General features: G+C 37.8%; 1 protein-coding gene across 1 annotated transcript in view; it reads right to left on the bottom strand.

The window, feature by feature from the left end:
- SH2D4B (SH2 domain containing 4B) overlaps positions 1–5,473 on the bottom strand; it is a 289,520-nt gene extending 284,047 nt beyond the window's left edge. Inside the window, exon 1 of the mRNA XM_063435138.1 lies at positions 5,216–5,473. Within this exon, the coding sequence (XP_063291208.1) occupies positions 5,216–5,399 (184 nt within the window). The 5' untranslated portion in view covers positions 5,400–5,473. The remainder of the gene's footprint in view (positions 1–5,215) is intronic.
- Between the last annotated feature and the right edge of the window lie 11,198 nt (positions 5,474–16,671).

Genomic DNA, 16,671 nt, shown 5'->3' with positions numbered 1-16,671 from the left:
CTTGAGAAGCAAAATGGCGGAAGTGATAGAATGAGAGCATCAGCTGAAGCGCTTAGCCCAGGGGTGCCCAAAAGGTAGATCCGCGGTTGTTGTAGAACTGCAACTCTCTTGGATGCTTAGCATACCTTTGGAATGCTTTTAGAGTGACAAAGCATCATATAAGTTGTAGTTTTAAAACATCTGGGGGTCTACCTTTTGGGCACACCTGTCTTAGCCTATGACTAGCAATCCATCATGAGTCAATACTTTATGTGCATAGTTTACTAGCGATTAGTGGCCGGTGATAGGCCACATCAGTCAGATCAGCAAATAAGAAGCAGCAGAAGGGCTCCTGGGGAGGTAAGACGGATTCAGAGAAGTCTAGGCACCATAACTATTTAATTGTGATGACATTGTTATGTTGCTTGGTCCTTTAAGAATGCCTACATCAACAAACAGCAGAAGAGAGTATGTGAGCATTGTTTGACCACAATGGATTTATACTTTCAAAATTTTAGAATTGTATACAAATCCTCATACTCAGATATATTTATGGGAAGGATTTTAATATTTTTTCATTATGCCTGTGGAACTAGATATTCCCCTGGCATACTAATTTTTGGTGGTAATGGTAAGCATGTGGTTCATGAGTTACTGGGTATGCGCACAGATCGTTAGTTTGTCCTCATTTGAACAGGGTCGTCTTCATCTCATCTCTGTTAATATTCTGTACGTCAATTACTTGTCAAATATCCACATTTGATAATTCTTAAGTACTGCAGAATAAACTGGCACTATAAATAAATGTTTTTAATAATAATAATAATAATAATAATTCCTTTGGCACTTTCATTAAAGGGACCTTAATGAAGTGTGTGCTTCCCACAGTCCGTACATTGATAGGGGACCAAGGGGCAGGGTTAGGGTTAGGGTCAGGGGTAGGGTTAGGGTCAGGGGTAGGGTTAGGGATAGGGGTTATGGAATTGCCGAAGTCCCAAATTCACAAAGTCCCAAATTGCTGAATTCCTGAATTTCAGAAGTGCTGAACTGGACCGAAGTGCCGATGACCCAAATTTCGGAAGTGCCGAGCCAAACCGAACTGCCGAATTGCCAAAGTCACGAGTTTCGGAAGTGGCGAACAGAACCAAATTTTTTGCCCATGCACATCCCTAGAAATGGCCAGCCAATGAGCAAGTTAACAAAGAATATAGAGCTTACCTAAAGCTCCACCTTTTGTCAAATGTTGTCAAGCTGCACATTATGCATAAGGAAAGGTAGTTCCTACTTTTTATTATGTATACTATTTATATTAATATCTATTCTTTTTTAAAACGAGTTGAAAAAAACAGGGCTCTACAGGGGGATAAAATCCACTACATAAAAACATTACAAAAAAATAACAGAGCTGCTTTAAAGAAAATGTGGTCACAAGCAGCTGGAACATGAGGTAGGATGAGGTGAGTTTGTTTTCAACCCATATTGTTATGTTAATATTACTGTTTAAATAAGATGAACTAATATAAATAGGTTTAATTTTGCAGTTAAAAAAATATATATAACTAAAACAAGTGAACCACTATTTCTGAAGTGTAAAGGACAAACACAGAATATATGAAAAAAATACACTCAAAAAAAAATAAGTCACTAACAGAAGGAAAGATCAGAAAGTCTACATATATATGAATAGATCTGATACTCTAAAAATAAGTCTAAACCTTGGCATTGATTGTATTCACAGAATAATAAATAAGATAACACACAGTGTCTTACTGTATTCATCACACTCCCCTCACTTCACACCTTTCCCTCTTCTGGGTTATTACTGAAATACTTACATAGGGGATATCACTTTTTGTTTAGACCTTTTGACATTCTTATTTGTTTCCTCTGCACTATTGAAGGTATTCTAAGCAGTTAAGTTCAAATTCTGCATGTGTATGTGTATGTGCGTGTAGGTGTATGCCATAGCAACTTTATAAAGGATTCCAAACTCCTGAAAGTTTTCAATTAACCTTTTATCTTTGGTATCTTCTCAATCACTTTTATGTGTCTTTAATCACAGAAGTTCATCCATCTGTATCTATTTGCGGCTGCTATAATAATAAATTAATTGGAAGTCACTATGTTATGTTCAGTATTCACTAAATGAAAATGCAAATGGCTTAATGAAAGTTGTACCTTAGTAGCCATTACCATAAACCAACATCCATTCTATTTGATGCTTCCACTGATTGCGCTATAAAGCTGTAATTTCACATATTCCAAATGCACCTTTACACGCTAAACTGCTTGTTCTGGTATTCTAAACTTGGTCTAGGTAATTAAAAAAAAAAACATAATAATTATTATAATGTAATTAAGTGATATGCAGTTTTTTTTTACATTTGCAATACATTCTAAATTTCCTAATTTACATAAACATTTTTGAGTTTGTTACATATTTTCATAGAAAACATAAAATTCCCGCATATTATTATTTTTTAACATATGGCTTTTCTGTTATCATCAGGTTTTTCATATGCTATTTCCTTAAAGTTGGGTTTTAATTCTTGTGTACAGTTCAAAATCTCATGTGAACCCAGGAGGCCGCTTAAAAGAGACACTATAGTGAACACAAACATAACAACCTTTGTGGTGGTCAGCTCCCCTTACCACCTGTTAGAAACGGATTTACTCAACTTTTTCCAGGACCCATGGGGCTCCGCGCATCTAGTGCCACCCACTGTTCACCTCCTTGGCTGACATCATCAGAATTGATATCAGCCAATCACAATGCATTTCCATAGGAAAAGGCAGTGTTTACATTAAAAGCACCAAAACAACTACAATAAGCTGTAGTTTTTCTGGTGACTATAGTGGCACTATAAGTATAAATAGTAAGTGGCATGGAATTTCCTATGTTGGATCTTCATCTGCACTGCCAAGAGGGAGATGTACAATTGGATGAGAAGATTTGCATGTCCAGCAGTAGATCTGGGCTATTGATGGTGACATCGTTAGCAGTCAATCTACTACCAAGTAGAGGGTTATAAAATGAGCAGATACTTACGATCCGGTTCCAATACTGATTAGCGAGTGCGTTGTTTGTTTATGGCTCAAGTAATGACTACTAGTAAATTCCAGTTTTTACTGCTTTACTACTTAAAAATCCTTCTATTACCCATCATGACAATGAAGATGGGACATAACAGTTAGATAAAAATGTAACAGTAGATTTGAGGCAAGTTATATATGAACATGTATGCACATAGACGCATCAACCCCCTTCATACACAAACATGCAGACGTACTCCCAAATACATAGTAAACATATTGAACATATCTCCTGAACTAACACCATTCTTATGTGAAAGTTCTATCTAGCTACCGTGTCTGACATGTTCATAGCTAACCTTTCCATCTCTCAGTTGGGTATATCTCTCCTTGATACACCAATGGTAAGAATGCTGTTGACTTCTTTCCAGTACTGGAGGGGATTTTTTTTGTTTGTTTTTTTTAAACATAAGATTTTTTTACTGCATATATATATATATATATATATATATATTTATTGATATTTATATAATATTGTTTTCTCTTGCTAGCCTTTAACCAAATCAAGGGTCATAAGCTCTTCTATTAATAAAACAATCAAATAGTGGTTTCCCAATATTAAAATATAATTGGGATAAGTGGGAAGAAAAAATCAAAACAGCATATGGTCTTTGACATATTTGCTATTAAAGTGCATTGATGTAAAAACATATTTTTTTTAATTTTTTTTTTTTGCCATATACACTGTTATGCCTATTTTAATACTGGATGGTTATTCTCTTCCATTTCCAAGTTCCCCTTCCCTTCCTACCCCCAAATACAATGTTTATATTCTTGTTGTTATACAAATATGTAAAACTTTAATAAAAATTATTTGAAAAAACAAAAACAAAAAAAAAACAATCAAATAGGACAAATTATCAATAACTTTCACATTTTGTAATACCCAGGCTTCAATATAATATCGTTAGATCCGCTTTTCAAATGATTCTTCAATAAACTTTTGAAATCATCTAATATTACATATTTTTTTTACTATTTTTATATTTTTTGATATAGTATTTTTTTTCATATATAATATATTTTCATATTTTAATACGTTTAAATAATCATTTTAAAATGTATCAAAAAATATGTATTTATTTGGAAAGCTTGATAAAACAGAGTGGATAGTATAGCTAACACTAAACCCTCTATTTTATCTGACTCTTATTTAACCAGATAGGAGAGACACCGGATTTGATTATTAAGCTGCCGCACAGAACTGTACCAGTATTGACCAAGCAGTGAATGTCTTTTCGTTTTACATTTGGAAAGCTTATCCAATGATATTAAATCGAGGACGAAATAATGCTGCGAAATAATATTTGTATGTCATTCTTCATAATGGACCTTTCAATGTATTCGATGTATTTATAATACATTGAAAGATCCATTATGAAGAATGACATATAAATATTATTTCACAGCACAATTATATTTTACTACCCAGTAAATTTGAATATACTATATTGTTATCAAGACTGCACTATTTTAATCAATTTTTAAAAAGGTGAAATAACATGCAAGACATTTAATAAAACACTTAAAAATATTTCTATCAAAGAATCCATAAGAATAATACTTACTATTTTTACAGTGTGTACTACACGTGTGTTCGTTATCATTTTATTTACATTTAGCCATTTAGGTCATTAAAAATTATATGCTGTGACCCAAATGCATTATATATCAAGTAAATCAAGTAAAGTATCAAGTAAATAATAGAATGAGTATACTGTCACTCTCGGTCTTCTTAATACTTAGCTTTTACTCCATCACGCAAAAAATAGAGTCAATGTTTCAGTTCCATTGTCAAACTGTCCTGAGGAAAGTTACAAAAGCGAAACGTTGACTTTATTTTTCACACAATGAAATAAAAGCTAAGTATTAAGAAGACCGGTATACTCATTCTATAATATACATTTTAACAGTCTATTACTGGGTACCAGGCATAAATTGGATGTAAGCCAGAGTGCAAAATATTATTTTTATTTATATAAAATAAATCTAATTGATACGGATAACCCAGTATGCCTCATTTTAACACATGTTTCCCCATTATAAAGAAACGAACGGTGGTTTGGCTTTATTGTGAAACATAGTCATGTTTTTACACTTTTTTTCCCAAGTCAAGGTTTGTGTGTATTATAAAAGTACTTACTATGTTGGAACTTGGCTTTGATTTTCATCTTGGATACCCCCTTGTCCAGATTTGCATCCCATCCATGCCAGCGTTTGATCTGCTCCTCTCTCATCTTATAGAACAGTATTTGTTTCTGTTCTTCATTCAGCTCAGCCAAGAGATCTGGATCGATGTACATGTCTCGAAGAATTTGTTGCAACATTGTGTGTCTAATGCAGTGATCCTTTTGTGAATGAAAATAAAATAGAACTGTATTTAATCCATCCACAAATACGCCAAGAGAAACATGTTTTCCTCTTCATGAACCGGTGAAGTAGAGTACATTTTCACCGCTGTTGGTAATTACGCAAAACGTACAAAGATTAAAAGTTAACGACTTATTAAAACACACTATGCCAGTGAGAAAGAAACTGAAAACAACACACACACGCACAAGTTGTATCTGTTGCAGTAAACGGAAAGAGCTCCTATGGGACCAAAGAAAAGATCACCGTGACTATCACACTCTCCGTTAAGGTTGATTTGTTTCTGGCTTTGGAGCAATGTCTGCTCACAGTAACAATGTTTTGAATGATGTCATGGTTAAAAGTAACAGCTACACCACTAATATCTATGTCAGGGCAGTCCGGCCTTTGGGAACTGATCTCTGGTGACAGACAGGAAGGCTTGGTTTTGTTATGAGTGCCATCCGATTACAGAGCAGGGCAGGTTTTTTCACAAGGCTTCAGGGTATAAGATTTCACTCTTTATTGATTACCTAGAGTACTGCTGGAAAGACTTAACGTGAACAAAGACCGTGCACATCTGCCCAGTTAGATTTTATTACCAGTCAGAATTAATGCAAGCTTGTTCCCTTTAGTTTAAGAATCACAACACACAGGCAATATGGTTAGGCAATTATCCATCTTTAATGTGTTTGTAAAGTATTACATGTGGGTGAAATGATCAAGATAAAATTGGTGCAAAATGCTAAATGTTGAGAGACACTCTGCTGGTTTCAAATGTGATTGCTTACCATCTAGTTGTTTGTGCTAGAATAACACCTTGTTCCTCTTGATAAATACCCCGCCCCCCTTTGTTGCTTGCATATATTCAAGTGTAGAATATTAAAGTATATTACAAATAACACTGCATCTATAACACATAACATGGTACTATTTATATAATCAATGCATTTCAAAACATATCAAAGGATTTGTGAAAAAAAATATCCTAGAAGAACATCACTTAAAATGTACGGCACTTAAAATGATCAGGGTTTTTCATTAATCTCTAAAAATGGTAATGAGTTAAATCTAAATGGAAAACAAATAGTTAAAAAAAAAAAAATCAAGCTGAGTATATAGCGGAGTTTCAGCAATTTAATGTCCAATTTTGCCAGATTTTAATTTACTGCAATTTGGAGTGGAAAAAATAACTTTGTTAAAATACTGACCTGAGATGTAGCTGCTATTTTCTTCTGTCTCACAGAACAGCGAACAACATAACAAAAAATCCAGTTATATATTTCTTACAAGGTTATTCACTTAAGTGTGACATGTCAAGAATTCAAAGTGACTTCAAAATTAACTTGAAATATTGGCCAAATTAGCTAAATTGGAATTTCTCAGCTATGTTTCAAGTCATTTATGTTTCAAGTGTGTTGAGATTAGACATCACCCAAAAGTGAGTGTGAAAGGCTGTCGTTGCTGTGGGCGAAGTACTTAGAGCATGGGATTATTCCTTAGAATTACTCAATACAGGACATCAGGGAACAAGCCGAACCCAGCAGGAGTGGACCTCTAATTCAGGATAATCCTGCTGATCACAAAACACTTTGGTGTTATGAAGATCATTTTGAATTCTTAACAATTCACACTTTAGTGATTAATCCTTCACATATTTTAATACATGAAGAATCGTATGACCATACATTATCATTTATGAAAAATTGCTTTTAATTAGCTTTATTTTTTATCATATTTTGTTCTAAAATGCATTATCAGTATTTCATGAACACTGGAAAACACATCCAAAATACTTGATGTTTCTTTTGTGAGGAATAAGAGTTTGTTTATAAATTGTGGAACTGCGTCGGTTATTATTGTAACTTTTGCAATAACACAGGAAGCTGTCAAGGTCTTTGCATACATACAGCTTGTCTAGATAAAGAGTCGAAGGTCAGAGCAAGATGTAAATTTTCTATGGTTTCCCTAGGTATGTCAGTTCCCATGCCCAATGGCAAGTATAAAATGAAGCAAATATAGAATAACAACTTAATTTTGAACATAGCATAATCCTTCATCCCTTTTTGATTCAATCAACATAGAGATAATCTACACCCTTACATGGAGGAAGCTCTATCTGAAACTTATCCAGATGTTCAGTTCAAAAACAAACATTCTTTAATGTATACTATGTAGATATTATCAACATCTACTATTTAAGACATTCTAAATAGATGTCCTGTTCCTTTAGAAACATCAAATGTAACCAGTTACAAACATATATTCCTTACGTTAGAGTTTTTTCCTAACTTTTTAGACTTATGGGCCTTCTTTTACTTACTTTTGGTCCCCTGAGGAGGCTGCCTCACCATGGCTGGTACTTAATTACAGATAATCTCACCCTAATCCAATGCTTCTCCATATGGAAGCATTGGGTGGCTAGTGTGCATGAGCAACAATCGCCACACTGACTCAATCAGTATCTCTTCGTGGCTCAATATATCTCTATACAGAGTGTTCTGCATCTTCAACAACTCATCTGCAGAAAACACCTCAAGTCTGAGTGACACTGCAGGGATAGTCTCTTATCACCAAAACCACTGCATTAGACTACTTATAATGGGGAGCACCAAAGCATATGTCACCAGAACCACCACATAAAAAGTTTAGGGTTATGCTGCTTAGAGTGTTACTTCATCAACAGCCCCTTGCAGAGATTATGGTACCAGGAGAACCCTGGTAATTACCCAGTAATGGGGAAAATGTTTTTTTTCAACCACTAGCCCTTTTACTTGGGTCACGTCAGATACAAAGCCTCCTAGCATCCTGGAACTGCAGAAGTCAGATGTTGACCCTGCCACTCATTCCTTGGCAGAGAGCATCAGCTGAGCACTCATATATATTAGCCATCATGGAATTCTTGTTCCAAGCTGGCTAATTATGCCCTTGTGATGCTGGTGTAATTGGAGCTACACTTTCAGCAGGAAGGGGCTCTATCTCTGTAAGTGCAACATTTCATAGTGAAACTCTGGACATAGAGACCCCACGCACCATCACCAGTTCAAATTACTGTAGTGGTCATTGGTTTAGGGGCAGGATTATAGGTTAGATTATGGGAAGGACTATGAGTATGATTATTGGTTGTTTTATGAGTTGGATTCTGAGAGTATTAAAAAAGTTGTAATCTCAGCATGCAACTCTGTCCAGTTTTAGCTTAAAATGCTATTTACTCTTTACAATATTTGTTTTATAACTTATAAAGGTTGATAGAAATCCTAGACATATTGGGCATTTTAACAATCAGGACAAATTAGTGAAAATATTTTAAAATATTTTTCTTTAGTTGCACTTGGTGTGTATACATTATAAATTATAAAACTGAGAAGAATGTTTTGTTTTTAAATTAGTTTTATAATTGTTTTAAGATTTTGTTCATATTTAATATTGTGTTATGCTTACATATGGGGTATTAAAAGATGTATTGGTATAGAGTATCAAAAGATGTATGGGTGGGTGTACTTAAACAAAAGGCGTGAAATTGTGGTAGAATGAACGCATGGCAAAAGTACAAAAAGGCCTTGGTCACAAATTTTACATATTTTAGCCTTGATCCTTAAAGGGACACTATAGTCACCAGAACAACTACAGCTTATTGAATTTGTTCTGGTGAGTAGAATCATTACCTTCAGGCTTTTTGCTGTAAACACTGTCTTTTCAGAGAAAATGCAGGGTTTACATTACAGCCTAGTGATGACTTCACTGGCCACTCCTCAGATGGCTGTTAGAAATCCTTCTTGGGTCATGGCTGCCTTAAATGCATCCAAACATTCAGTCTCTCCTCCCTCTGCATGCAGACACTAAACTTTCCTCAATTCATCTCTATGAGGAGATGCTGATTGGCCAGGGCTGTGTTTGAATCATGCTGGCTCTGCCCCTGATCTGCCTCTTTGTCAGTCTCAGCCAATCCTATGGGGAAGCATTGTGATTGTATCAGGCCACCACTTCTGATGATGTCAGCACACTGCTTGTTTTTTTGGGTTTTTTGTTAGGCAAACAGCATGCAGAGTTACAGCTTCTTGTTTGAATACAGTAAGATTTTGCTATATTTATGGAGGCATTAAGGGCTCAGGGGGGCTAGATGGTGGTTTTAACACTATAGGGTCAGGAATACATGTTTGTGTTCATGACCCTATAGTGATCCTTTAAGTGGTTAACCTCCTCCATCGCACAAATAGGTATCAACATTCCTCTTCCAAATAACTCAATCCTTAACCCCAAATATATCTTCCCATTCTTCTTGCTATCCAGGCACTGCAGAAGGGCCCAATACTTGCTCCTAAAGTTCTGGTCCCTATCACTTTTCATACCCCTTACAAAAACACACATTTAACCCCTTAAGGACTGGACTTTTTTTGCGATGTTGTACATTTGCGACCAGGCATCTTTTTGACACTTTTGTGGTGTTTGTGTTTAGCTGTAATTTTCCGCTCTCTCATTTACTGTTCCCATACAAATTATATATTGTTTTTTTCAGGACAAAAGGGGCTTTCTTTACATACCATTATTTATATAATCTCATCTAATTTAATTTAAAAAAAATGAAAAAATATGATGAAAAATTGAAAAAAATACACGTTTTTTGAATTTTATGTGAAAAATCTTTTACTCATCTACAAAAGCGAATGAAAAAAACTGCTAAATAGATTCAAAATGTTGTCCTGAGTTCAAAAATACCCAGTGTTTACATGCTTTTTGCTTTTTTTTTGCATGTTATAGGGCTATAAGTACAAGTAGGATATTGCGGTTTCAAAACATACATTTTTAAAATGTATCAATAGTGACATTGTAACACTATTATCTGTCATAAATTGCTAAATAACACCCCACATGTACATATTTTTTTAAAAGTAGACAACCCAGGGTATTCAATATGGGGTATGTCCAGACTTTTTTAGTAGCCACTTAGTCGCAAACACTGGCCAAAGTTAGCGTTCATATTTGTTTGTGTGTGAAAAAAGTAAAAAACTAAATTGAACGCTAATTTTGGCCAGTGTTTGTGACTAAGTGGTTACTAAAAACGACTGGACTTACCCCATTTGCAATACCTTGGGTTGTCTTCTTTTGCAAATGGTATGCCATCATGGGGGTAATTCTCATTCCTGGGCTACCATACGCTCTCAAAGGCAACGTAACCAACCTGGCCATTTTCAATGTAAAAATATTTGACCTATATATTTGACCCTGTAACTGTCAAAAACGCTATAAAACCTGTACATGGGGGGTACTGTTCTACTCAGGAGACTTTGCTGAACACAAATATTAGTGTTTCAAAACTGGAAAATGTATCACAACAATTATATCATCAGTAAAAGTGCTGTTTGTGTGTGAAAAATGCAAAAAAAGTCACTTTCACTGACAATATCATCGCTGTGATATGTTTTACTGTTTTGAATCACTAATATTTGTGTTCAGCGAAGTCTCCCGAGTAAAACAGTACCCCCCATGTACAGGTTTTAGGGTGTCGTAGAACGTTACAGGGTAAAATACAGTGATAGCAAATTAAATTCTCTGGTCTTTCGGCCTGGGTTGGCAGGCAGGTCCCTTAAATTGCAATCAATAAAATAACTTAATTATGTAAAAATATTACATAAATACGCACGTAGAATTTAAATATATATGCATATTTATATATTTAAAGTCTACGTGTATATTTATATAATTATTTATGTAATTTTGTATATCGACATATGAATAGTTTGCATTATTTTTATTTATTTAAATATACATAGATATATATACAATTTCATTCTAAGTGTATTTTGATATAAATATATATATATATTAATATCAAAATACAGTTAGAATAAAATTTCGTATAGATATATAATTTTTTTTCAATTTTTTATTATTATTTTTAATTTTTTTAATTTAATTTAAATTATTTATTATTCGTATTTTATAATAATATATATATACAATATATATAGTTATTATATATATTATATATATACGTGTGCAAATTAATTATAAGTGTATTTTTATATTAATATATGTACATATTAATATAAAAATACACTTAGCATGACATTATATATATGATATATAGACATATATTATATAGGTATAATATATGTCTATATATTATATATATACACATATATAATAATATATATTTTTTTTATTAACTATAACTTTAAATTTTTTTTTGATTTTACAGTTGCAGGGAGACTGCCTGTCAGCACAGACAGTCCCCCTGCAGGCAGAGTCTAGGACACCTATTGTGACCATGTGGTCGCCCTGTTGGGCAATCACATGGCCCCAGGGGTCCTAAACCGCCATGGGGAGACTGTCTGGGCTGCAGGCAGTCTCCCCACAACGGGAGCACCGCCGATCGCCGCCGGGGGAACGACGGCGATCGGGTAAGTACATTTTAAATTTAGGACGGTTCAGGACCGTCGTCGGTCGGCAACGCAAAAATGCCGATGACGGTCCTGAACCGTCCTGCGTCCTCAAGGGGTTAAACACACAGAGACTGCCCACAAATACAAGCATGCGATGATGAGCAAAAAGTTTATCCCCAGTTATCAAAAGGAACGTGGGAGTTGATCATACAAATAAAATTCTCGCACCACGGCCCTCTCTTTGGTAGTCCCATCACTGTCAGCAGAGCATTTGCTAGTGACACAGACACACACACATAACTGAGTTTAGGTACACAATCGCACTGCAAACACCCTCCATGCAGTTCACAAACACGCTCCATTGAGTTCACAGACACACCGCACTCCAGGCATTTCAGACAAGCTCCACAACATGCACAAATAAACTCCATGAAGTACAAAAGACACACACCATTCAGCATACAGGCACATTATGCAGCTCACAGACACGCCAAATGTTTGAAACTGTGCAGACATATTAAATTAACTTGATAAATTAAAGTACGAAGGTTGCAAGAACCCCTTACCCCCATTACAAGTCAGGCATCAAGCCCACACCCAGAGAAGTCTGAAGCAGTTACTTCCTCCATCATCTTTCGAGGAAGACTGCCTGCATTCAGAAGTGAGAATGGGCAGGGCTAGATGGAGGGAGATACTGGCATAGAATCCTCTGTGATCGGAAGAGGTGGTGTCCGGCTATAGGGACATGCCAGTGATACAATTTTCCTGCCCAAATTGGGAATTGAACACCTAAGAAAGGAGTGTGTAATTTTAGTATGATGGCATGGCATGCTGACAGACAGCATCCCTGGCCAGCCCAAAACAGGGCAGCACATGCATAGAGTTCTTTTGAAATGCTCTGGACATCTGCTTTGTGTCTTGACTGTGTTTTGCACAGCACACAATGCCCAATAATGTTCTCATGCTATGCTGATTAATGACATTTCTTTAGTGCCCCAGGTGATGGAAATCAGGGAGCCAACCAAGATAAGACAGGAGGGCAAAATCAGAATGGTCTCTCCTAACCCAAGATAGTTAGGAGGTATGATGCTGGTTTTCAAATGCAATGAAAATTCTAATTTTGGGTTGATGCAGACACAGCAGGTGCATTAGATACCACCTGGGACTTAAATTGGTCTATTGGACACCATTTAATTCTTTTAAATGTGCAAAGAGGTGTTGTTTCAAGGTATTCGTGAAAATCTTAACATTCTTTAGGTTTTTGTACTCAGCATAATTACTGTGTAACTCTAAATGATTATAGTGCTGTGAAACAGCTTGTAGCACAGTTTAAATATACCTTGTGTAAATGGTATACATGCTATCAATATGTGAATTTCATTGTACATTATACGAATTAATACATACTTTATCATTTTCCCACTGTATGATTGTATGGTGAGTGAATATAGTTATGGACAGTTTATCAAGAAAATATTTAGCATGCAAAATTTCATTTATATACATTTTAAGTTTGGGAATAGTTGATACAAAGTAATATTATAAAACAAAGATATGAAAATAAAGCACTTCAGATTGAAAAAAATTATAAAATACTTATTTTTGTATTTTATTGTACCCTATTCTTTTTTTTTTTATAAATTCTTTATATTTTTGTAGTGCAGGTGGTTACAGAATATAAACTTACGCCACAACAGCGTTTGTCAATACAGGAATGGAAATATATTAAGCAGTGGCTTTGAGTAAACATGCACATTTTTTAAAGAATCAGTATTTTTCACTTTTAAACATCAAATCATATGAACAGTTGTACAGAAGTGAGAGATATGGGGTTAGTTATGATAAAAACAGGGGTAACAATGGTAAGGTACGACATCGTGTTATCTTCGGATAATTCTGACATTTCAGTTTTGTTATTTTGTGCTATAAGATCCATAGTGGGCCGGGATTTTTGTTCGTGGTCGTGAGTCCGACCTCTTTGTACAGGTTGATTGTCTACGCATCCCAATGGGGGTGGGGGCGTAAGGTTCCCGGCTGGGTAGCGGGCTATACAGCCGGTCTTTCTACTGTTGCGAGTTGTGGTATAGCTTATAAGTCAGTGATGTCAGGGGTTCTGGTGGTGGTCGTATATGGGGGGATTGCTGGTGTAGGGGTTGCCTTTGTAGTAATATTTGATGAGTGCGGTTGCGTCGGCAAAGCCAGGCAGTTGGGTATGGTGCAGTGGTCGAGGGGTAGTTGGGTAGGTGGGCAGTGGGGGGTTCCTGACGGATGAGGGGAGTGGTGCTGCCTCCTTGGGTCCCAACCAGGACCCCCAGTAGGGTGGGAGGGGTGGGGGGTCTAGTTGGTAGTTGTTGCATCAGAGGTGGTGGCATAGCTGTATGGGATTGTGGTATGTTACCATGGAAGAGAGCTGTGTCCTTCTAGCCATGGATCCCAGACTTTGTGAAATGATTTTGGGGTGTCATGTATTTGTGCTGTGAGCCTGTCCATGTCAATGCTGTCAGTTATTTTAGTGTGTATTTGGGGATGGGTGGGTATGTGTTGTGTGGACCAGACTTCAGCGATTGCTTGCGATGAGTTTGTTTTCGTTACGGGTGAAGGTGTCCAAGGTTTTAGAGAGTAGTAGGGCCCATGGGTCTAGGGGTACAGGTTTGGTGAGTATTCTGGATAGGAGTGTTGTGATTGTTTTCCAGAGGGGGGAGAGTTTGGGGCATGTCCACCAGCAGTGGAGGAAGGTGCCGGTGTCGCCACACAGTTTCCAGCAGAGGTAAGTGGGGATTTGTTTCATTGCTTTTAAGCGGCAAGGGGTGAGGTACCATCTGAAGAGCATCTTATAGGCCTGCTCTTTGTGAGTGACGCAGGTGGAGATGGATTTAATGGATGACCAGACGTCCGTCCAGTCGGTTGAGTCTGCTGGGGGTCCTAAGTCGGACTCCCATGCTGTGATGTATGGGAGGGCTACCTGGGTGTGATGTGTGGTTAGTGTCGTGTATAGGGCTGATATTTGGCTTTTCCTAGTCGGTGAGCGGAGGGTGTCTCTTTTGAACCCAGTCAGGGTCGAGGTGGCTGCTATTCGAACTGTGTCTGTTGTGGCGAAGCTTCGGAGTTGAAGGTACCTAAAATAATCGAATGTGGTTAAGGTTTCTGGGTCGGGGATTTCTGCGCATTGCAGGAGTTTGCCATTGGGGTAAAGGTGGCCTAGTCTGACTATGTCCCTGTCTTCGAAATGGGTGTAGTGTTGTGGTGTGAGACCGGGCGGGAACATTTTGTTGCGGAGTATTGGAGTGAGGGGGGATATGCCTGTGGATAAATCGAATTTGTCGCTGAGGTGGTCCCAGAGGTCCAGGGAGTAGGTGATCATTGGGGATGTGGGGGGCGGTAGTGGTCTATGCTGTCTCGGGAGCCACATGTATTGGGAGGGGTGGTCTTTGCCAAAAATTGAGTGTTCTAAGTCCGCCCACCGTTTGTGTGCGGGGGGAAGATGCCAATGTTGGATTTGCGGGAGGTGGGCTGTATTTAGATAGTGTGTGAGGTTGGGAAGGCCCAGTCCTCCATATGGTGTAGGTACATATAAGGTGGCTCTGCGGACTCGGGGTTTCTTCCCGTTCCAAATAAATCTGTCTATATTTGTTTGTAGGAGTTTAAGGTCGTTTTTTTTACAAGGGATGGGTAATGCCTGGAATGCGTAAAGGAACTTAGGTAGGAGATTCATTTTAATCGAAGCTATTCTCCCGAGCCAGGAGATAGCCATCGGTTTCCAGCGTTCGAGATCCGAGAATGCTTTCTGGAATAGGGGGGGGGTAATTGGCTGAGTAGAGGGCGGTGGTGTCACTGGTAATTTGGACGCCTAGGTATGTGATTTTTGTTGGGCGGATGCGGAAAGGGAATTTTTGTTTCAGAGTGTGGATGGTGGAGTCAGTGAGGTGGAGCGGCATGAGGTCTGATTTTGTGGCGTTTAATTGATATCCTGAGATTGCTGAGTAGTCTTGGAGGGTGGATAGGAGGGCAGTCAGGGTTGGGATGGGGTTGGTTAGGGTGAGGAGGATGTCGTCAGCGTATGCGGCAACGGTGAATGTTTCGTCTCTGATGCGGAGTCCTGTGATGTGTGGGTTGGTTCGTATGGTCTCTAGGAGGGGTTCAAGGGATAAGGCGAATAAGAGGGGGGAGAGGGGGCAGCCCTGACGGGTGCCGTTCAAAATAAGAAAGGAGGGAGGGGTAATGTTGGGGATCAGGAGTTGTGCGGCCGGTGTGTGATACATTGCTTGTAGGAAGTGTGTGAGTTCTTGTGGGAATCCAAACTTGTGAAGCACTGCAAAGAGGTAAGGCCAGAGAAGGCGGTCGAATGCCTTCTCGGCATCTAGGGAGAGTATTGTTGTCGGGAGGTGTTTGTATTGTACCCTATTCTAATGAACCAATGTTTTGTGGAACCAGAACTTGAAAACAAGAGAAATCTCAATGTATCCTTACTTTATAAATAAATAGTTTTTATGAATAATTATATTTTTGTATATGAAATACAAATAATAAGGCTGAGGCCTTACAAGATGGGGGTCTGCACCTGCAGGCTCAGCTGGCCCGTCTGCATACCCTGCTGCCTCCCTGCCCGGCGGTCGTTTGGGTTCCCAGAGGGAGCTCGGCCATACATTTTGGGGCATAACAGCGGAGGGAAGTTCATCCCGGGGGACTACAACTTGATCTGTCGCCGACGGTGGCAGAGGTCCGTTGGTTTGGTTCCCGGGGTATAGGGTGGGAGCACCTGTTGCCTGAAATGGTCCGGTTGGCTCGCTTACTCAGCGTTCCTGATGTGCTCTTGATTCATCTTGGCACTATTCCGGTATGGAATCTGGGTGAAACAATTCAGAAGGAT

Source organism: Pelobates fuscus, chromosome 10 (genome assembly GCF_036172605.1).
Source record: "Pelobates fuscus isolate aPelFus1 chromosome 10, aPelFus1.pri, whole genome shotgun sequence".
Taxonomy (NCBI): domain Eukaryota; kingdom Metazoa; phylum Chordata; class Amphibia; order Anura; family Pelobatidae; genus Pelobates; species Pelobates fuscus.
The sequence above is the reverse complement of the archived record's forward strand: the minus strand, read 5'-3'. Positions and strand labels throughout refer to the sequence as shown.